The sequence below is a fragment of the Vulpes lagopus genome, chromosome 17 (assembly GCF_018345385.1).
Source record: "Vulpes lagopus strain Blue_001 chromosome 17, ASM1834538v1, whole genome shotgun sequence".
Taxonomy (NCBI): domain Eukaryota; kingdom Metazoa; phylum Chordata; class Mammalia; order Carnivora; family Canidae; genus Vulpes; species Vulpes lagopus.
Genome location: NC_054840.1, coordinates 29450703 through 29474316, shown reverse-complemented (window position 1 = coordinate 29474316; position 23614 = coordinate 29450703). Strand labels below are relative to the sequence as shown.

At 40.2% G+C, this 23614-nt stretch overlaps 1 protein-coding gene across 2 annotated transcripts in view; it reads right to left on the bottom strand.

The window, feature by feature from the left end:
- KCNMB3 (potassium calcium-activated channel subfamily M regulatory beta subunit 3) overlaps positions 1-23614 on the bottom strand; it is a 26103-nt gene extending 2489 nt beyond the window's left edge. Inside the window, exons 1-4 of one of the 2 annotated variants that reach the window (XM_041731570.1) lie at positions 23553-23614; positions 6745-6936; positions 2479-2677; positions 966-1364 (exon numbers count right to left, since the gene is read on the bottom strand). In XM_041731570.1, coding sequence (XP_041587504.1) covers positions 966-1364; positions 2479-2677; positions 6745-6936; positions 23553-23614 — 852 coding nt within the window. Of the gene's footprint in view, positions 1-965; positions 1365-2478; positions 2678-6744; positions 6937-23552 lie in introns of those variants that run through there. The other variant, XM_041731571.1, reaches the window with a different exon arrangement.

The following is a 23614-nucleotide window of genomic DNA, read 5'->3' as shown; positions in this document are numbered from 1 at the left end:
GTTACATCTGCATATAAAAGTTGCTTCAAAAGTCTCATCTTTCTATTATCTATGATATAAGACTTTTTAGTAAAATTTTAAAGACTTTAAGGCATATTGGTTTTCACAGCAAACCCTGTCTTCAACTCGTAATTCAGCTTACTCTGGAAAGCCCTTATTGGGAGAGCCTTTTGACATTCATTAGTTAATAACCATGGTTGAGTCATTAATTAAGGTACGGACATTTGCTGACTATCCACGTGGGACCTCTCTACAATGTGAATCATCTGACATGAATCTTAAATTCCATTCAGTACAGCTTCTCCCTGCTTCACATTTCTGGCCATCTCTCCCACTCCCACCAGAATGTGCACAAAGAATAAGATTAGCTATGGAAAGCATAATTAACTAGAAAAATGTTGCTGAAAGCAAAATTACATAGTACATGGCAAGGTTAAGTATGAATAGCTCTAAACTTAGTGAATTTGCTAGGCAGGGGCTTTCCTCCTTTATCATGAATGGTGAGGTCCACCATTCCAAAAAATGGTAGGTCCACATTTTTTGAAATTACCAGATTACAATCTTCCTAACAGTAAATGACTTGCTCGTTACTATTTTTTTTTTTTTTTGAAAAATGTTTTGATGTAAACTCTGCTGCAGAGAACTAGGCTGCTTGTTCAGTACTCAATAGGTAGATACCCTCATCATTTATCCCACACCAGTGAGTTCCAATAAAGCCAAAATAAGATAAAGCATAGCTACCTGGAGCTCATGTTGCCATGTAGGAACAAAAAGCGCTGCCTTGATGCACGTGGAAAGAAATTTAGGCTAGAAGAAAAGAGGGTGAGTTTGTATGTATTTATAGAAAAACTAGAATACATAATGAGACTTTTTAAATGTTTGAATTGCCTCTACATGATTAGTCTGCAAGTGGCATCATTAGGTCCTCAGAGGCAAAAAGCACCAAGCATCCATAGGCCAAGACTTTAATCTGGCCACCATCTTAAGATCTCTCTGCTCCTTGCTTTGCTCCTCCCCACACTCCACAGTTTGAATTGATGCTGTTCCACATAAGGTACTTTGCCACCCACCTCATCTCTGTGTGCAGCACTATATTTTTCACACAGTAGGGACAGGTACTGTGTTAATCTCACCATGCCAACAATCAGGGCACCACCTAGCAGAGTCAGCGTAGGCCAAAATAAACAGTGGAAGAGAACCATTTGGTCATACTTTTTTATGAGAATGACATCTTCAGATTGGTTGTCTGGGCTGTAGAAGCATGTAAAGGGGGTCCCGTTTTTGTGATCGAAGAACTCCTTTATGTCCAGAGCACTGGTGAGCAAATCATTCCTGTCTCGGTGGCACTTGGGTGTGTAAAAGCACTAGGAATATGGAAGAGGAAGGAAGATGAGGACACTGAAAGACCACACATTTAAACAACAGCTTTAATTCAGAAAGACCTTAAAACTGAAGCTATTACTGGAGAGTTTCAATGATGAAACCTGTTGCAGAGCTCATGAAGAGTGGGCAGGAGGGCACAGAATGAAAGGGCCATTTCCAGGCATAAAGCAGAAATGTGGGGAAAAATTCTTAGAATACAGACATTGCAGAAGATGCAGTGACCAGCCTCATAAGGACCACGCTCCCTCCACATACAGGCACTCAGTCTCTATCCATTCAACAAATGTCTATTGAGATCACTATATGCTTTCAACACCTATTAATGCCTCTAGCATATTTATCTTGATTTCCCATAGTAAAATCTTCCCCTAAAAGATAGCATGTTGAGGCTTTACCCTAGGCACAGAGAGGGATCCTACATAGGCTTTGGTTCCTGGCAGACAGAACCAGTGAAGAAGGGATCTGTCAGCTGTGATTTTTTTTTTAAAGCATATCCACTAGGCACTGAAAGCACTGTGCTTAGGTCCTACAGAAACGTTTGAGACCTTAAAAATTATTGCATCCAAAACAAAACAAATCATAAGACTGATTAGTGCCTAAGTAAAGACTAGATAGCATGTCAACTAATCTAGTGCAACCTAACTTTCATAGTCAGGTGTAAATGTACACTATACATCATATGAACCAATCAAGTAACCTATTAAACTCAGAATTATAATAATCCTTTAATTTCTTTGATAAGAAAAATTGTTTACTTGATTTAAGATGGATTATAAGTATATTTTAACATTTTTGATATGATAGGGAGTGGGACCTCTAAAAGTAAGACTGCCCACAAATGACTGTTCACTGGCTCAGCCTATAAATGTCAGACACTAGTTTGTGAAATTGGAATCATTCCATTCTATGTACCCTGCTTTTACCTCCAAGAATGTTTTTAGCTTTATTTATCCTTAGACCACTATAGAGGCATTCACCGGAGGGAAACAGATTTATTCCCAGAGATGGTCCCAGGTATTGCACTCTGCTGGAGACAGTCTGGCATGGAAAGGGGGCTATAATTAGAACTCTTTAACTACATGAACTTTACATTACCTTGGAATTTATCTGGACAGCCTCTTCATTATAGTGTAGGAGAGCTTTCTGACCTGAATGGGTGAGGTTCACAAACACCTGAAGACATGGGTACTTGCCCTCGCCCCGGCAGTCCACACCACAGGTAAAAGCACAGTCCATCCAGTCATCCATGATATGAGTGCGGATGACGGTACAGTTTGATTCTTCTCTCTGAGTGCTTCAATTGGAAAAAAATAATGATCTTCACTCTACAAAGTTAGTTTTAATATTTCTTTCTTTTTCTAAGAGAGAGAGAAGGGCAGAGGGAAAGGGAGAGAGAATCTCAAGCCGACTCCCTGCCCAGTGTGGAACCTGATACAGGGTTCAATCTCACAACCCCGAGATCATGACCTGAACCATGATCAAATGAAAGAATCAAATGCTCAATTGACTGAGCCACACAGGTGCCCATAGTTTTATATTTCTAATGTGATAACCTAAGGCATTTGTTTATTTCAAGGTAATGTAGAACCATTACAGAAGGTACATAATGATTAGGGAACATGGAGAACATTGAGAAAGGGGATAAATAGCAAATTGCTAAGTTTCATTTCAATTATTATCCTCCGCGCATATTTCTCGCCACACCAACCCTTAGATCAATGGTTTTCAAACTTCAGAATCACTCGCCCAAGTTTGTAAGAGTGAAGAATTTGTGAATTCTATGGCTTAACTCCCAGAGATTTGGGCTCAGTTGATCTGAGTTCAAGCCCAAGAATCTGTATTTAGCAGTATTTAAGATGCAGGTATTTGTAAACCATGTTTTGACAAATATTACTGTAACCACATACTCAGGAATCTCATCCTCTTTCATGCCTCGTGATCTCAAGACGTACCCGTTGGCCTGTCCTGACAAAAATGTTCCTTTGGAAGAGGTCCAACCACAGTCAATGTGGCCCTTAGTCAATATACCCTCCATAATTCTAGTAACAAGGTACAGTTCCATTTACTCAGTCTACTTCCAAAGAGCCAAATACAAATCAAAGAAGGAATTCTCATTAGAAAACTTACTGTTTTTGCTATCAAGTTCCTTAAAGTCAGGAGCTACATTCATTTTTATGTTCCTCAAAGCATGAAGCACCATGCCTCCCACATAGTAGAGGCTCAATAAGTGTTACACTGAATTAAGTTTTACTTGGAAAACATTTCTTAAGAATTTGCACATGTACTACATACACAGAATGTTCTAGGTGCTATGAGAAGTGGTAGACAAAATTCCTGCCCATGAAGATTTTTGTGGTAGTGTTGAAAAAAACAAATATATAGCAAAGTATTAGAGGACAAGTCTAAGATAAAGTAAATGAAGGTGAGAGGAAATGCTTGATTGAACGTACAGCCAGCTCCTCAGGTACCCTCACACACCTAGGTGGATCCTTGTATTGATCTCCTGGTGACTTAAACACAAATGAGATCAGCAAATTCTAAAGTCAATGTTTGAAAAGCCTCATTGAAACTAGGTTCACATTGCACTCCCATTAGGATCATTGGCCATAGGTAAGCATTTTTCTTTATTAACATAATAAACTTGGGACACAGTGCAGTTTAAAATAATCTCAAGGCCAGAGCTTTAAAAAAAAATCACTGGATGCAGCCTAAATATGATAAAATGTTGGACAAGTGAAAATACAAACATGGAAAATAAGGTTCCTTCCACAGGTTTAACACTAGCCTGCTTTTTCACAAAATTAAATTCTGTACTTATTTACACTAAGCATCTTAAAATGAAACTTTAGAGTTGCTTGTTTACCTGTGTTAAAACTTAAGCTCTCAGAATCCTAACTGAGGGCTGAACTGAGTATGGTTGAACTTTCCTTGAAGATTTCAGAAAGTTCCAATATGGAGAACAGAATGTTTTTTCCTATGCACAAGGACCAGGCCAGGCCTCTCAAGTAGAACCAGGGATGCATTTAGAGCTGAAAACATTAGCATGTTCTTTCAATAGACACACACTGTGTGTCTATTTGTCTACAAATAGGCAAAATACCTCATATGATGAGAATCTAAGGGAGTGGGGACAGGTATGAGCTATTCAGGCCACCTTCAATGGAGCAAAACCACTCCCTGAAGTGGCACAAGATCACAAGGCAAGAGACAGATGAGAATGCACCACTCTTCAGCATTCACTTAATTACTTTAAGCAAACAATTTGCAGAAATGCTTAGGAAAGTGAAATTTAAATACAAGCAACAGTTTCATGTCAGGTTGCAGAATGTATCTTCAAACCACTTCCCAAATTATCACATTTAAAAAATAATCTGACCTGGACCTGCACACATGTGCACACACACATGCACACACACACAATTTATTCAGCTTACATAGATATGTGTAATGCAGCTAACTAGCTAGGTAGATAGATATAAATACAGAAATCTATATATATATATAAATATGTATATTATATATTATATATATTATTTATATAAAATGGAGTAGTTATATATATTTATAGTAATTATATATAGTAATTATATATATAATGGAGCAATTTTATATATATAGTAAATATATATATATAAGGACAAGTCTAAGTCTATATATATCTATATCTATATATATATAGATAGATATATAATGGAGTAATAAGAAAACGTAGGTAGAGAGCTAGAAGTCAAGAGTGAGGTACAATCATGTAACCTGAAGACCATAAGATCCCTTACAATTGTGAGAACTGGGCCACAAATTTGGCTCTGAGCTTCCTAGTAGCCAAAGCAATTGGTTGTAAGGAAATACAATCACATATAGGATTTTTGGTGTCCAAGAATAAAAGGCTGGATGTATACAATGGAATATTACTCAGCCATTTGCTTCGACATGGATGGAACTGGAGGGTATTATGCTGAGTGAAATAAGTCAATCAGAGAAGGACAAACATTATATGGTCTCATTCATTTGGGGAATATAAAAAATAGTGAAAGGGAATAAAGGGGAAAGGAGAAAAAATGAGTGGTAAATATCAGAAAGGGAGACAGAACCTGAAAGACTCCTAACTCTGGGAAATGAACTAGGGGTGGTGGAAGAGGAGATGGGTGGGGGGTGGGGGTGACTGTGTGACGGGCACTGAGGTGGGCACTTGACAGGATGAGCACTGGGTGTTATTCTACATGTTGGCAAATTGAACACCAATAAAAAATAAATTTATAAAAAAAAAGAATAAAAGACTGGTTGATCAGAAGCAGAACATATTCTCCTGGGACTAATACGTAGGGGGACAGTTCTCCTGGGCCCTTCTAATAGTGGCACTGTGTGCTGTAGCAATGGTGACCGCACATTATTGCCCTAATAATGGTAACTTAGGAATGGCAAGAGAAGAATCCAATAAATAACAAAACAGGTCACCTACTGCCCATCCTATGACCCTTTCTCTTCACTGTACTCCTAGGCCTCCCTCTGCCCAGTCCCCTGGCCATCTATTACTTTTGTGTCTCTTGCTTTTCCCCTACTCAGTACTGCCCTCCCTCAAAGTAACCCATATTGTATAAGCCACCTCCAAAATTAAACAGCCCTTCCCCTGCCCTAATGAGATCTCTCATTCCTGCCCCCCTCAAATGCTAAATTCATTTAAGTATTAGGAGGCAAGGAGTCTTCTATCAAAATGATAGGCAGGTTCTTTACTGCTAAGTGACCTTGGGCAAGTTACTTGGCCTTTCTGAGTCACAGCTTTCTCATTTATAAAAGGAAAATTTAAATGATAAAATAATGCTACCATCAGTTTTGCTGTAGACTTAAATAGGATAAAACATAGTCTATTTTGGCATACAGTATATGTTTAATAAATGATAATGGTTATTAGATGTATTTAATAAGGAAACCAATGAAAACAGAAGGAGGAAACTAATATTTATTGAGCAACTACTATGTGCTAGATGGACATTGTCAAACTCAAAAAACTCAGACTTAAATAACTTTTATTGTGCTCATGCAAAAGACTTAAATTAACCATACCCTGTGGTATCTGCTTGTTAAAGGAAGAATTTCTTACCTAAAAGCATATCTAATTTATGGATTAGTTGTTGAAAGTATTTTTCAGAATGAAGAGGGGTAGTGGCAAAGAAATATCTCCTATTTTCTTACCACCCCATCCTCCACACCCAACTGCCTCCCAGCACTGAGAGACAAACAGATGATTCATCTTCCTTTAGACAATGATCAGGAGAGCTGAAGAAGCCAAAGCCAGTCTCCCCTTCTCTACCATTGTGCTTGATCTGAATTGAAATTTCTGGGTCTCCTTTTTCTGTTTCTTACCTGAGCAAGAAAGGCTTTAGGATAGTTATTCCAAGCAAAAAGAACATGAGGACTGAGAAGCCCATCATTGCAAACCCTAGCAGCATGGCTCGGTCCTCTCCAGCACTGGGCGGCAGCTTTTTGTGCACATCTGGTAGGTCTCCATCATGGTGGTCTATATTCCTATTCTTCCCTGAGGCAGTGAAGGCTGTCCTTTGGAGGAAGTAGGAAGAAGATATTTCAATAAGCTAATAAAGAAATGGAAATATTTACCAACCCATGGTGGGTGGAGGGATGATCCCATTTGCCATCCACCTGAGGATAGTGAACAGGTTCAGAGCAACACAATGAAATCCCATGTTCAGGGCTTGGTAAAAAGTCCACCTAAACAAGCTAAAATTATGTGTTATTAAATATTATTAACATAATATTTTTTACATATAACAAACAATAGGAAGTCTTTAGAGATCTATTTGATGACTAGAAAAGAATTACCTATAAGTAGTTTTCATTTGTTATGTAAATAGGTGTTATGAACTTGCTTATCTGTCAGAGATACTACATATTCCCCCTAAAAATAATTTTTATATTCTTTTTTTTTTTAAGATTTTATCTATTTATTCATGAGAGACACAGGAAGAGGGAGAAGCAGGCTCCATGCAGGGAGCCTGACATGGGACCCGATCCCGGGTCTCCGGGATCACGCCCTGGGCCGAAGGCAGCGCTAAACCACTGAGCCACCTGGGCTGCCCAATTTTTACATTCTTTAATGAGTTCCATATGTAAAGAATGACTCAGAAAGTTCAGATTCAGAATTAACAGCATCCAATTATAGACCAATATCCCTGATGAACACAGATGTAAAAATTCTCACCAAGATCTAGTCAATAGAAGCCAACAGTACATTAAGAAGATTATTCACCATGACCAAGTGGAATTTATCCCCGGGATGCAAGGGTGGTTCAACACTTGTAAAGCAGAATTAACGGCATCCGGAAATAGGATTTGATTTGTTCTTTATATTATTCTTTGCATGGAAAGGCAGCATATTTACCATGGGACTTGGTGCCCCATAGCCAATCCATTCAGAATAATGAAGACTTCACTGCTGTCTTCTCTTCTCTCACCCCTCTTCTCTTCCTCTCTGTTCACTCACAGCTCTGTGTAAATCGCCCTACATTTTTTTTTTCTTCTCTCTGCTCTGTACCAGCAAAGGATATGATAACTTATCACACAATGAGGGTCCAGTGAACAGTAAAGTCCAAAACAAAGGTTGCTAACTGGTGACCCTTGGACAGCATCCAGCCCACAGACCTGTTTAATTTGACCTTCTCTGTGTTTTTTTAATGTGGGATTAATTTCTAACATTTTAAAAATCATGAAGTTTCTCATTAAAATGCTGATTTCTGACTTTTGAAAAAATCATAAGGCCCACACTCCTGCATATGAACAGCTGGCCAAGCCAAGCAGAGGCTGCCCCTATGGACCAGCATGTATTCTCCAACTTGACATAGTCCCACCACTTCCTGTAGTCAATGTCATTGATTTGCTGTTCCTTGCTCAGTAGGCATTTGGGTCGCAGAGGAATTTCCACTTTAAGAGTCTTAACAAAATCTTAAGCCAAACAAATGCAGTTATAATTGTAGAAACTCAAACACCATCAAACTGCATAAAAGGCTTACTAAACCTTGTCAAGGGAATTGCTAGTTGTTTTCTTCCAAAAGTATATATTTTCTCAAAAGTATATATTATACTTTATCCCACATATCCCCTTCTCCTTTCTCTCCTTTTCTCCCTGGCAACATCTTCAGAATTCAAAGACAATGAGGGGAATGTCAAGGAATCTAGAATTTTCTAGGAACCCTACTGGGAAGCACTGGCCTCAGAGGATGGCAATATTCCCTCATTAGTACTACTTTATTAAACAAGGAATCAAGAACCTGGTTTGGAGATTTTTAATCTCATTTGATATTTCACTCACCTGCTATGATCCCACCCTCAGAGAATGGGCAGGGAGAAAACTTTTTTAATGAAATTTGAGGCAGTATATTTTATAATTTGTCAACAAATATGAGAGACTAAGATTTTAGCCATAAAGTAAGATTTGGATATTTTGTAAGTTTCCAATACCCAATACCCTGTCTTTTCCCTTATGTTCTGAAACTGGACTTTAGTTGCTTCATATTGTAAGTCATCCTGGAGGTCGAGTGTAAGATGTCCATGGAATCAGTGCATGAAGAAGCTTATTATGATGTCTCTCTGGCACTTTCAAAAGATTGATTTAATAGATCCGATTATACTTGTTGATATACAATGGGCACAATTTCAGTGTGCATGGACAGCATCCATACAGGAGACAATCTTTGATCACCTGACCCTGGTGACGAAGACACTGGTGTTCCTGAGTTCCACGGAATGTAACAATTAGAAAGACAGTTCTTAGCAGGCCACCACCTCCAGAGCAATGCACAGATAGCAGACTGAAACACACAATCTGCCTGTGAAAAAGGCCTATTTACTTAGCCTGGAGCTTCAGCCCGAAGTACAGGCTTCAGATTTGCCATACATCTAGAGGCTAAGGAGGCACTCCCAGAGAACATAAGCAGGGATACACAATCGTTACACACCCTCTTGGTCCTGCTTCAGCTCAATAAGACCTCCCAGAAGGAGCCTTACACTTGTCTGGAGCCCGTTTTTGCAATTCTCATCCAGAAAACACCTCTAGATCACCTGGTATAAAGGCCAGCTAGGTTTCCAATTGCAGCCCCAGAAGACTGTATATATTTGCATACTTTTACAGTTGTTGCCTGAAGATCTGGCTTCCAATCAACCTTAAACTAGGGACTAAATGAAATTCCTCCCCCTTGGAATACTGACAGGTCTTGACATACCCTCAGCAGCTGGGACACATACAGAAAAAGTCAAGCGGTTTAGACAACTATAAAGCTTTGAGTGACAACCAAGAGCTAGGAAAAAGGGTGAATTAGAAGATTCCTTACCTACCCAAGGCCATTCCTTCAAGACTGAGAGAAGGAGCTATTTTGCCCAATACATAGAAAAAGAGTCAAGCAAAATGAGGGAAAAAAGAAATATGTTCCAAATGAAAAAACAGGACAAAACCTCAGAAAAATAGATTAGGTAATCTACCTAATAAAGAATTCAAAATATTGGTTATAAAGATGTTCATCAAACTCGGGAGAAGGATGAATGAACATGGTGAGAATTTCAACAAAGAGAGAGAAATTACAAGGAAGCACTAAGCAGATATCACAGAACTGAAGAACATAATAACTGAACTGCAGAATACACAGTAAGGAGTTCAATAGCAAACTGAATAAAACAGAAGACATCAGCAAACTGGAAGACAAAACAATAAAACTCACTCTGACAGAGGAGCAAAATGGGAAAAGGAGTTTTATTTTAATTTTTAAAAGATTTTATTTATTTATTCATAAGAGGCACAGAGAGAGGCAGAGACACAGGCAGAGGGAGAAGTAGGCTCCATGCAGGGAGCCGGATGTGGGACCAGATCAGAACTCCAGGATCACGACCTGGGCCAAAGGCAGGCACTAAACCGCTGAGCCACCCAGGCATCCCCAGAAAAAGGAATTTTTAAAAATGAAGACAGCTTAAGGGACCAACATCAAGTAAAATAGCATTCACATTATAGGGGGTCCCAAAATGAGAAGAGAAAATGCGGCAGAAAAGTTATCTGAAGAAATAATTTCTGAAAACCTCCGTAACCTAGGGACAGAAACAGACATCCAACTCTAGGAAGCCCAGAGAGTTCCATAAAAGATAAATCCAAAGAGATCCACAATAAGACACATTATAGTTAAAATGTCAGAAGGTCAAAGTAAAGAGTGAATCTTAAAGCAGCAAGAGAAAAACAAATTGTTATGTACAGAGGAAACCCCATAAGGCTAACAGTAGATTTCTCAGCAGAAACTTTGCAGGCCAGAAGAGAGTGGCCTGACAGTCAAAATGTTGAAAGAAAAAAAAACCCCACAAATACACTATCTGGCAAGGTTATCATTCAGGACTGAAGGAGAGATAAAAAGTTTGCCACATAATAAAAAGCTAAAGAAGTACATCACTCCTAAACTGACCTTACAAGAAATGTTAAAGAGATTTCTTTCAGCTGAAAAGAAATGGCACTAATTGGTAAGAAAACATAGAAAATAAAAACTCTCACTAGAACAGGTAAATATATAGTAAAGGTAGTGAATTAGCCACTTATAAAGTAGTAAAGTTAACTAAATCTATAATAATTAGTTAAGAGATACATAAAATAAAACATGGAAAATGTGACATGGAAAACATAAAATAGCTCCATAGAAGGGAGTAAAAAATGTAGTTTTGGAATGTGTTCAAATTTAAGTTCCTTAAAATCAACTGTTATATACATAAGATGATATATGTGAACCTCATAGTAACCACAAAGCAAAAACAGATGGTAAATACACACACATACAAATGAGAAAGGAATCTAAACACAACACTAAAGAAAGTCATCAAAATACAAGGGACGAGAAAAAGAGAAGAACTACAAAAACGGCCAGGAAACAATTAACAACATGGCAATAGGGAGGGAGGGAGGGGCAAGATGGCAGAAGAGTAGGGTCCTCAACTCCTCTGGCCCCACACACTTACCTAGATAACTTTCAGAACATCCTGAACACCTATGAATTTGACCTGAGATTTAAAGAGAGACCAGCTGGAATGCTACAGAGAGAAAAGTTTTGGCTTCTAACAAGGTAGGGAGGTGGGAAAAAAATAAAAAAGAATAAAGTGGGGGAGGGGCACTGCAAGGAGCCGGGGTAAAGCCAAGCTGCGAGAGGAAAGGCCCACCCTGGAGAAGCAGGAACTTTAAAAAACTGCAAAGGAGTGTTCCGGGATGGAAAACAGCTCAGCAGGGAAATCGGGCAGAACCGCAGGAGGGGCAGTGAAGCCTCAAGATTCCCAGAGTCACTATAACAGGAAGGGCGCTCAAGGGAAAGCTCACCACAAACCACAGGTCGATCTCGGTAAAGGGTTGGAACACCGCAGTCCCCTGGGGGCAATTGGGAGAAGCCAGTCAGTCAGACAGCAGCTCCTGATGGAGGTAGCTGTGCTCCGTTCCCTTCCAGAGTCATGGCCCCTGGGAGCGTGGGTCCAGTGGGACAGGGCCCTGGATCCCAGGGCACCAATCAGACACAGCTGGCAATCCTGCGTTCCCCCCAGGACTAAAGGAAGTGGCGGGGGGAATAGGACAGTGGTAACTCTCCTGCCATGGGGCACCCCCAAGCTGTGCAGAACAGCACCCCTGGGAGCAGTGCCAGCTGCTGGGAGCATCTAGACCAGTGCGGACTGGGGTCTGTGGGTAGTCACACTCAGGGAGCTGACTCCAGAGCTGGAAATCTGGCTGCCACCATTGTTGTCATTCCACCTTGTTTCACCTCATGCCTGGGAGGGTGGGGCCACCAGGGAACAGAGGCCTCACGGGGTAAACAGTTCACACTGAGCCCAGCACCCAGCAAGGGGCGGGGCATCTCCACCCAGGCACACACCTGAGAATCAGCACAGCACCGCCTCCCCCCAGAAGACCAGCTGGAAGAGCAGAGGAAGAGCAAGTTTTTGACCAAGCAGCACTGGAAAGCTCCAGGACTGAGGGAAAATAGTATATAAGAACTAGAGGGGGGGATCCCTGGGTGGTGCAGCGGTTTAGCGCCTGCCTTTGGCCCAGGGCGCGATCCTGGAGACCCGGGATCGAATCCCACGTCAGGCTCCCGGTGCATGGAGCCTGCTTCTCCCTCTGCCTGTGTCTCTGCCTCTCTCTCTCTGTGCGACTATCATAAATAAATAAAAATTAAAAAAAAAATTTTAAAAGAACTAGAGGGTTCTTTCTTCCTTTCTCTTTCTTTCTTTCTTTCTTTCTTTCTTTCTTTCTTTCTTTCTTTCTCTTTCTTTCTTTTTCCATTATGGCTCATTTTTATATAGACTAAAAATTTCCAATATTTTTTCTCTTTTCCCACCTTAACTACAATATTTTACCAACCCTTCATTTTGAAGTTTTTTCCTTTTTGACTTTCATACTTCTACAATTACATGTCTTAGATTTATTTTTTTACTTCTGGATTCCCTTCAACGTATTCAATTTAATTTTGGTAGATATACGAGATACAGGTATTTGTTTTTTGTTTCTTCTGCCTCATTTTCTTTTACAATGGTGGAGCCGGTACCATCTAAAACATGACCAACATACGATCAGAACCAAGTGGAATACCCTACCAGTTCATTTTGTGAGACTATATTCTCTCTTCCTTCCCATTCCACCCCCATCTTTTTTGTGGTCAATGTTGGGGCTTTATATAAGTATTGCTGGTTTGTATAAATTTGGGATTGAGCATCTTGTAACATACAGGACAAAATACACTCAGAACCAAGAGGATCACCCTCTCGAACCCCTCAGGTAGACTATATTCTTTCTCCACTACCACTTCCTCACCACCACCATCTCCCCTTTATTTTTCTTTCTCTTTTCTTTACTTTCTTTTCTTTTTTCTTCTTCTTTGTTTTTGGTTTTTGGCTTTTTCTTTTTACTATTTTGTTTTAAGATTTGTTTTTCACTTTACTGCTCCTTTTGTTTTATTTTCTTCTGTTTCTCTTTTTCTTTTATTTTCTGGTCTCTGACCTCTCAGAATCCTCTAGGGTGTATTTTACTTAGGTCATGGTTGATATTTTTGACTCAGCCCACTCATACAGCTACTCTGCACTGGAAAAAATAGCTAGGAGGAAGAATTTGCCACAAAAGAAAGAACCAGAAGCAATACTCTCTGCCACAGAGTTACAGAATTTGGATTTAAATACAATGTCAGAAATTCAATTCAGAAGGACAATTACACAGCTACTGGTGGCTCTGGAAAAAAAAGTGTAAATGATGCCAGAGACATTATTACTGCAGAACTGAGATCCAATCAGGCCAAAACTAAAAATATATTAAATGAGATGCAATCCAAACTGGGTGTCCTAACTGCTAGGGTTAATGAGGTGGAGGAGAGAGTGGGTGACATAGAAGACAAGTTGATGGTAGGAAGGAAGCTGAGGAAAAAGAGGAAAACAATTAAGAGCCCATGAGGAAAGGCCTAGGGAAATAAATGATAGCCTGAGAAGGAAGAATATACATCTAATTGGGATTCCAGAAAAAGCTGGAAAGTATATTTGAACAAATCATAGCTGATAACTTCCCAAATCTGGGGAAGGAAACAGGCATTCAAACCAAGAGATAGACAGGACCACCCCCCACAAATCAATAAAAACTGTTTCATACCTCGACATTTAATAGTGAAACTAGCAAATTTCAAAGATAAAGAGAAAATTCTTAAAGTAGCATGAGACAAGTGATTCTTAACTTATATGCGGAGAAATCTGATTAACAGCAGACCTCTCCACAGAGACCTGGCAGGCCAGAAAGGGCTGGCATGATATATACAGGGTCGTAAATGAGAATAACATGTAGCCAAGAATATTTTATCCAGCAAGGCTGTCATTCAAAATAGAAGGAGAGATAAAGACCTTCCAGGATAGGCAGAAATGGACAGAATATGTGACCACCAAACTGGCTCTACAAGAAATATTAAGGGGGACCCTGTAAAAGAAAAAGGGAGCCCAAGAAACAATCCACAAAACCAGAGACTGACTAGGTAATACGATGACACTAAATTTATATCTTTCAACAGTTACTCTGAATGTGAATGGGCTAAATGATCCCATCAAAAGATACAGGGTATCAGACTGGGTAAAAAAGCAAGACCCATCCATTTGCTGTCTACAAGACTCATTTTAGACCTAAGGACACCTCCAGCCTGAAAATGAAGGGGTCGAGACTCATTTACCATTCAAATGGTCCTCAAAAGAAAGCTGGGGTAGCAATCATCATATCACGTAAATTAAAGTTTATACCAAAGACTGTAGTAAGAAATGAAGAGGGGCAGTATATCATACTTAAAGGGTCTATCCAACAAGAAGGCCTAACACTCATGAATATTGATGTCCATAATGTGGGAGCTACCAAGTATATCAATCAATTAATAACCAAAGTAAAGACATACTTAGGTAATCATACACTAATAGCAGGAGACTTCAACACGGCACTTTCAGCAAATGACAGATTTTCTAAGCAGAACATCACCAAAGAAACAAGGGCCTTAAATTATACACTGGGCCAAATAAATTTCACAGATATATACACAACTTTCCATCTGAATGCAACTGAATACAGATTCTTCTTAAGTGCACATGGAACTTACTCCAGAATAGACCACATATGGGTCACAAATCAGGTCTCAACTGATCCCAAAAGATTGGGATTGTCCCCTGCATATTTTCAGACTACAATGGTTTGAAACTAGAACTCAATCACAAGAAAACATTTGGAAGAAACTCAAATACATGGCAGTTAAAGAGCATCCTACTAAAAGATGAATGGGTCAACCAGGAAATTAGAGAAAATTAAAAAGATTCATGGAAACTAATGAAAATGAAGATACAACCATTCAAAATCTTTGGGATACAGCAAAAGGGGTCCTAGGAGGGAAATACATCACAATACAAGTCTCCCTCAAAAAATTGGAAAAACTTAAATACACAAGCTAAGCTCACACCTAAAGGAATTGGAGAAAGAACAGCAAGTAAAGCCTAAACAAAGCAGAAGAAGAGAGATACTAGACTCGAGCAGAACTTAATGATATAGATAGAGATCAGGAGAACTGTAGAACAGATCAACAAAACCAGGAGTTGCTTCTTTGAAAAAACTAATAAGATAGATAAACCCCTAGTCAGCCTTATTAAAAAGAAAAAAGACTCAAGTTAATAAAATCATGAATGAAAGAGGAGAGATCACAACCAATACCAAGGAAATACAAACCACTTAATAAACGTATTATGAGCAGCTATATGCCAATAAATTAGGCAATCTAGAAGAAATAGATGCATTTCTGGAAAACCACAAATTACCAAAACTGGAACAGGAAGAAATAGAAAACCCGAACAGGCCAATAACCAGCAAGGAAATTGAGGCAGTCATCCAACACCTCCCAAGACACAAAAGTCCAGGGCCAGATGGCTTCCTAGAGGAACTCTATCAAATGTTTAAAGAAGAAACAATTTGTGCAGCCCGGTTGGCTCAGCACTTTAGCGTCGCCTTCAGCCCAGGGCATGATCCTGGAGACCCGGGATCAAGTCCCACATTGGGCTCCCTGCATGGAGCCTACTTCTCCTGCTGCCTTTGTCTCTGCCTCTCTCTCTCTCTCTCTCTCTCTCTCTCTCTCTCTGTGTGTGTGTGTGTGTGTCTCATGAATAAATAAATAAATAAAATCTTTAAAAAAAAAAAAAGGAGAAGAAACAATTCCTATTCTACTAAAGCTGTTCCGAAGGATAGAAATGGACAGAATACTTCCAAACTCATTTTATGAGGCCAGCATTACCTTGATCCCAAAACCAGACATAGACCCCACCAAAAAGGAAAATCATAGACCAATATCCCTGATGAACACAAATGCAAAAATTCTCACCAAGATCTAGCCAATAGGATCCAACAGTACATTAAGAAGATTATTCACCATGACCAAGTGGGATTTATCCCCAGGATGCAAGGGTGGTTCAACACTCATAAAACAATCAACATGATAGATCATATCAACAAGAGAAAAAACAAGAACCCTATGATCTTCTCAATAAATACAGAGAAAGCATTTGACAATATACCGCATCCATTCCGATCAAAACTCTTCGGAGTTAGGAATAGAGGGAACATTCCTCAGCATCTTTAAAGCCATTTTAAAAGCTCACAGCAAATATCATTCTCAATGGGGAAAAACTGAGAGCCCTTCCCCTAAGATCAGGAACAGGACAGGGATGTCCACTCTCACCACTGCTATTCAACATAGTACTAGAAGTCCTAGCCTCAGCAATCAGACAACAAGAGGGAACAAAACGCATTCAAATTGGCAAAGAAGAAGTCAAACTCTCCCTCTTCACAGATGACATGATACTATATATAGAAAACCCAAAAGACTCCACCCCAAGATTGCTAGAACTCATACAGCAATTCAGCAATGTGGCAGGATACAAAATCAATGCACAGAAATCAGTGGCATTTCTATACACTAACAATGAGACTGAAGAAAGAGAAATTTTTTTTGAAGAAAGAGAAATTAAGAAGTCAATCCCATTTACAATTGCACCCAAAACCTTAATATACCTATGAATAAACCTAACCAAAGAGGAAAGAATCTATACCCTAAAAATTACAGAACACTTCTGAAAGAAATTGAGGAAGACTTAACGAGATGGAAAAACATTCCATCCTCATGGATTGGAAGAATTAATATTGTGAAAATGTCTGTTAACCAGGACAATTTACACATTCAGTGCAATCCCTATCAAAATATGATGGACTTTCTTCACAGAATTGTTACAAAGAATCTTAAGATTTGTGTGGAATCAGAAAAGACCTCGAATAGCCAGAGAAATATTGAAAAAGAAAACCAATGCCGGGGGCATCACAATGCCAGATTTCAAGCTGTACTACAAAGCTGTGATCATCAAGACAGTGTCGTTCTGGCACAAAAACAGACACATAGATCAAGGGAACAGAATAGAGAACCCAGAAATGGCCCCTCAATGAACCACTCTTGCATCTCTGTCAACTAATATTCAACAAAGCAGGAAAGAATACCCACTGGGCAAAGGACAGTCTCTTCAATCATTGGTGTTGGGAAAATTAGACAGCCACGTGCAGAAGAATAAAACTAGGCCATTCCCTTACACCAGACTCTTAAACTCAAAATGGTCGAAAGATCTAAATGTGAGACAATAATCCTTCAAAATCCTAGAGAAGAACACAAGCAACAACTTTTTTGAACTTGGCCACAGTAACTTCTTGCAAGAAATATCTATGAAGGCAAAGGAAACAAAAGCAAAAATGAACTATTAGGACTTAATCAGGATAAAAAGCTTCTTCACAGCAAAAGAAACAGTCAACAAAACTAAAAGACAGCCTGCAGAATGGGAGAAGATATTTGCAAATGACATATCAGATAAAGGGCTAGTATCCAAGATCTATAAAGAACTTATCAAGCTCAACACCCAAGAAACAAACAATCCAATCATGAAATGGGCAAAGAACATGAACACAAAATTTCCAAAGAAGACCCACACATGGCCAACAAGCACGTGACAAAATGCTCCACATCATTTGCCATCAGGGACATACAAATCGAAACCATAATGAGATACCACCTCCCACCAGTGAGAATGTTGAAAATTAGCAAGACAGGAAACAACAAATGTTGGCGAGGATGTAGAGACGGGGTAACCCTATTGTACTGTTGATAGGAATGCAAACTGGTGCAGCCACTCTGGAAAACCGTGTGGAGGTTCCTCAAAGAGCTAAAAAAGAAAAAAAATAAAAATAAAAAAAATTAAAAATAAAAGAGCTAAAAAAGAGAGCTACCATATGACCCAGCAATTGCACTACTGAGTATTTACCCCAAAGATACAGATGTAGTGAAAGGGATTATAAGGGAAAGGATGGGAACTGAGTGGGAAAAATTAGAGAGGGAGACAAACCATGGGAGACTCCTAACTCTGGGAAATGAACAAAGGGTTGTGGAAGGGGAGGTGGGCGGGGGGCTGGGGTAACTAGGTGACAGGCACAGAGGAGGCTGTCCACTTGATGGAATGAGCACTGGGTGTTATTTGTTGGCAAATCGAACTTCAATAAAAACAAATGTAAAAAAAGGATTTAAGTAATGCTAGTACACTGGCATTTTTACATATTTGTTTTATATTTTCTATTTAAAAAAATAAGACATTGTAGATAAAGTTCAAGCCCTTATTTTACTTCCTCCTGGTCCTGAACCCTAAGTCTCTTCCCACTCAGACACCACCAACCTCACACTGACTTGGGCTTTTCCTAGCCATACTTTCATGTCTTCAGTATGTAACATCGATATACAGGAGGAACACCTGTGTGGTTCAGTCAGTTAATTGTCTGACTCTTGATTTCAGCTCAGGTCATAATCTTGGGTCACGAGACTAATCGCCACAGTCAGCTCTGCACTAAATGTGAAGCCTGCTTATGATTCTCTCTCTCCCTGTCCTCTTCCCTCCTTACTCTCTCTCTCAAAAAAAAAAATATATATATATATATATTTTTTAGTGTATATATATATATATATAATATATATAGTATATATATAGTATATATTTCAATATATATATATATAATAAGTGTATTTTCCAACTATGCTAAAAGTTCCAGACAGAATATATTATTCTCCAAATTTAAAAGTCTCAATCAAGATTGTTTCAAGATGGAAGGCGATCTGTAAAATGTAATTATTAATCTAGTTCCTTTATTAAAATGGCAACATTGCATTTCATCAAATGAGCTTGCTCTGTGAAGATGGTATAATAGGGATTGGATTTGCCTTTCTATCTGAAACAACCAAAAAGTACACCATGTGTGGAATGATGTGGTGGATGTTTGTGGAATGATGTGGAATGATGATTTTTCAAGACACTGGACATCAGTCAGTGAGAGAACAGTGATCCTGTGAGATAGTAAATTAGTACCTGCCCATCTTCTTCCCTTGAGGGAGTTTCCAGGCTATGGTATGGGGTGGTGAGGGGCAACCCAGCAGAGCCTAGTGACTCCCTGAGTTGAGAAGACAGACCTGAGAGTCCAGGAAAATCACGATGGCTGGAGCTCATAGGACAGAATATCCGATGGGAGAGTTTTGCAGAGAGAAAACCCTGCAGATGTGCCCCATATCGCTCCCAAGGATTCAGTATATGCACGTGTGAAACCTCCCCAGTTTGGGGAAGGAACCCCTAGAGGATGAGAGGTAACATTGTCCACATGAGAATTTTTCCTGGATTTGCACTAATGGGGGAATTGTTGGATCATATGACCATGGGTGAGTGTTTCTTCCATTTTACTTGTATCACTAAGGTGCCCACGAAGTGCTCAGAGAATGAATCATCATATTTAAAAATAAAACAAAACAAAATAAAGCATGGCAATAAGTACACACTTATCAATAATTAATTTAAGTGTAAACATACTAAATTCTCTAATCAATACAGAGTGCCTGTTTGGGGAAGGAAAAAAAAAGCAAGATCCATCTATATACTGCCTCCAAGAGACTCACTTCAAAAGTAAGGACACACATACTGAAAGTAGGGGGCAGAAAAGGACATTCCATGCAAATAGGAATAAAAAGAAAGCTGTTGTAGCTATACTCATATCAGACAAAGTAAACTTTAAAACAAAGATTGTAATGACAGACAAAAAGGAGCACTACATAATGATAAAGGGGTCAATGCAGTAAGAAGATAGAACATTTATAAATACATATATGCATCCAACATAGGAGCACTAAAATAAGGTGAATATTAATAGACCTAAAAAGGAAAAAAAATTGGCCGCAATAAAATAGTAGTAGAAGACTTTAACACCCCACTTGCATCAATGGCTAGATCATTCAGACAGAAAATCAGTAGGGGAACATTGGCCTTAAACAACACATTAGACCAAATGGACTTAATAGATATATTTAGAACATACATCCAAAAGCAGTAGAATACACATTCTTCTCAAGTGCACGTGGAACATTCTCCAGGATGAATCATACATTAGGCCACAAAACAAGTGTCAATAAATTCAAAAAGATTGAAATCATATCAAGTATCTTTTCTGACCACAATAGTAAGAAATTAGAGTTGCCTATGTGCTGAGAGAAATCACATGAAACATGCAGATGTAAAAGGCTGAAGTTTGTCAGGAAAGTCTAATGAAAAGCAAGCTGATATGCACCTTCAGGTCAAAAAGTCTTTTAGAAATAAAGAAGGTGCTAATATTGATTAAAGAGTCATCTAGAAGAGCTAGCAATATACATACCTAATAGCATTGCCTCACTGACAGAACTATAGGAAGAAATAGACAAAATCCACCAACAACTGAGGAGATATTTTTGCATCCTCCCTCAGTAACTGATTAGCTCAACCAGATCAATCAGTGGGGAAATAGATTTGAGCACAGTAACAGGCTTTTTATCTAAATGATAATGTAGAATATTGTCCCCTACAGAGTGTATATTCTTCTCAAACATATAAGGAACAGTTGTGAGACCTACCCACAAACCAAGCCATAAAGAAGGCCTCAACAAATGTCCAAGGGATTTGTTAAAGTAATGTACTTTTTTCATGCTCAGATTATGAAACTCAAAAAATGTGGAAAAGTCTACAGAAGAGAACAAAAATCACCCACAATTCTAACAGAGATCATTTCTGTTCACTTGCTGAGTTATTTCCCTCCTCTGTATTATTTTAAATAGGATGAGCTCATTCTGGATATAGAGGGTTTTGGGGTTTTTTTTAATCTTCTTTTCACCTAACATAATAAGCCCTTTCTTATGTCGTGAGCAATTCTTATGTCATGAGTAACCCTTCTTTTGGCCACATAATATTCCATCCATTGGATATGCCATAAAATCCTTACCTATTTCCTTATTGTTGAATATTGGTTTTTTTCCAGTTTTCTGAGACCATAAACATCCCTGTAATTAACTTTGCGGTATTTATAAGCGCCTTTCATCCAGGGACCTCAAAGCATTTCCGAATGATCTAATTTTGCTCTCTAGCCAGTGAGATGAGTGAACAGCATTTTTATTCCTTTTTGCCAGCAATATATTTTCACTTCCGACCAGTGTGTTACCTGGAGATGTTTTATTCATAGTGGAGGCAGTACCCACCCCCTTCTGTTGCTTCCCTGCAGATAGAATTGACTTTCCCACCAGCCTTTTCGCACACATTGCTACAGACGCCTTCTGGCTTAGCCTCAGGCAAACTTGATTTCAAAGAGCTTGAACAAGCTCATCTGGCTGTGATCCCTGCAGATGCCGCAGCCTCTCCGGCCAACACTGCAACTTGTCTAGAAGCGCTCTAGAAAGATGCTGCTATTCATCAGAGCTTGGCGATTCACCTGACACTCGTTTCACTGGCATGTTGAATTAGTATTTCCCTGTAATTTGTTTGTGTTACAGAGGGAGATTTGGGTAATTATTTTCAGCCTTCTACTTTTTAATTACAAAATTATTTAACAACTTCTTTTGAAACAGCAAATGAGGTTGAGTAAAGTCAGCATGGTTCATCGAGTTCAGCAAGAGGCAAGAGCAATAATCCAACTGTGCGTCTCAGCAATGAAAATGGGAGACTGCGTGGCTTTGGGGAGAACAACTGCTCTCGTATCCAGTTAATTATGCCGTGAGCAGGGCATTAAAACGTGTTCCCTCGCATGTTCGTCATTTGACCTTCTGCCAGAGAGTAATTCTGCTTTAATTGCCTTTTCACAAAAGCATCAGTGCATTTCTAGGAGAGAAGTGTTTTTGCCTCTCTTCCCCCTCGGTCTGCGTCTTCCTCCTCTGACCCTCACCCCCGCGAACCCCTCTATCTCACATTCCTTCCTTCTCTCTCAGGTGCCAGGTGTGTCGGTACAGGGTGATGGAGGTGGATAACGCGGTGACCACGGCGGTCTTTCCTGCTTTCCCTTAGCTCCCAACTCCACGGAAGCCACTAACAAACCACCCACATTTCCAGATAGAGCGTGTGAACTTGGCTGAGAAATGCACCCCTGGCCAGCTTTTCATATTCTATTCCTCAAACACCCTTAGGCATTTCTCTTTTCTCCATTTTGCTGCCCAGTTCTGAGCACCCCGCCAGCCCAAACCCAGAAGCAGACAGGACTGGGGCTTCACTGAAGGCTCTCAGCCCCTCCGTGTTTCATTCCTCTGGAGAGAAAAAAGGGTCCTTGAGGGAGCCTGTCTCACCTAACTCTACAAGGGGTAGTGGAAGGGGAGGCGGGCGGGGGTGGGGGTGACTGGGTGATGGGCACTGAGGGGGGCACTTGGCGGGATGAGCACTGGGTGTTATGTGATATGTTGGCAAATTGAACTCTAATAAAAAGAAATTTTAAAACAAAGATAGCCTGTCTCCCTTGCTCCCTTAAGGAGTACAGTGGATGGTTAATAACAATGGTTAAAATGGAGCGGGGGGGGGAGGCGGGGGGGATGGCACAGCATGGACAGTAGTACGTAGGAAGTCCGCTAAGGCACATAGATACCGTTCCTATTCCCTCTTTATGGACAAAGGGAGGAGGCAGGGGATCCCTGGGTGGCTCAGCGGGTTGGCGCCTGCCTTTGGCCCAGGGCGTGGTCCTGGAGACCCAGGATCGAGTCCCGCGTCGGGCTCCCTTCATGGAGCCTGCTGCTCCCTCTGCCTGTGTCTCTGCCTCTCTCTCTCTCTCTCTCTCTCTCTGTCTATGATGAATAAATAAAATCTTTAAAAAAAAAAAGGGGGGGGGGAGGCAGACAGGTTATCTGACTTGCCCAGAGTCATGCAGCTAGTTAGGGGTGGAACTGAGACTCGAACCCAGGCCTGTGACTCCAAGGCCCAAGCGTGCTTCACCGGGGGGGGGGGGGGGGGGTGTCACATGCCGGTGGTCATTTCCTCGACCCTTCTTTCAACCAAGAGAGAGCGACTGAAGCACCGAACACGTACTGGGCCGTGTTCTAGTGCCTGGAACCACCGGTGAGTCTTAAAAAAAAAAAAAAAAAAAAGAGGTTCCTGCTTTCGAGAATTTGCAAGCCAAATGGAGGAGGCTCCAACCCCCCACGTCCGCGCCCCCGGGGAGGCCGCGCGGGGTCCCCCGGGGCGCCGCAGGTGGCACCCTCCGAGGCCGCTCCTCCAGCCACTGCCTGCGCACGGCAGATGTGCCGGGGACTTACCTCCCCTGGCGCCGCCGGCCACCCTGGAGTGTAATCTGAACGGGGACGCTGAACGGCTGCAT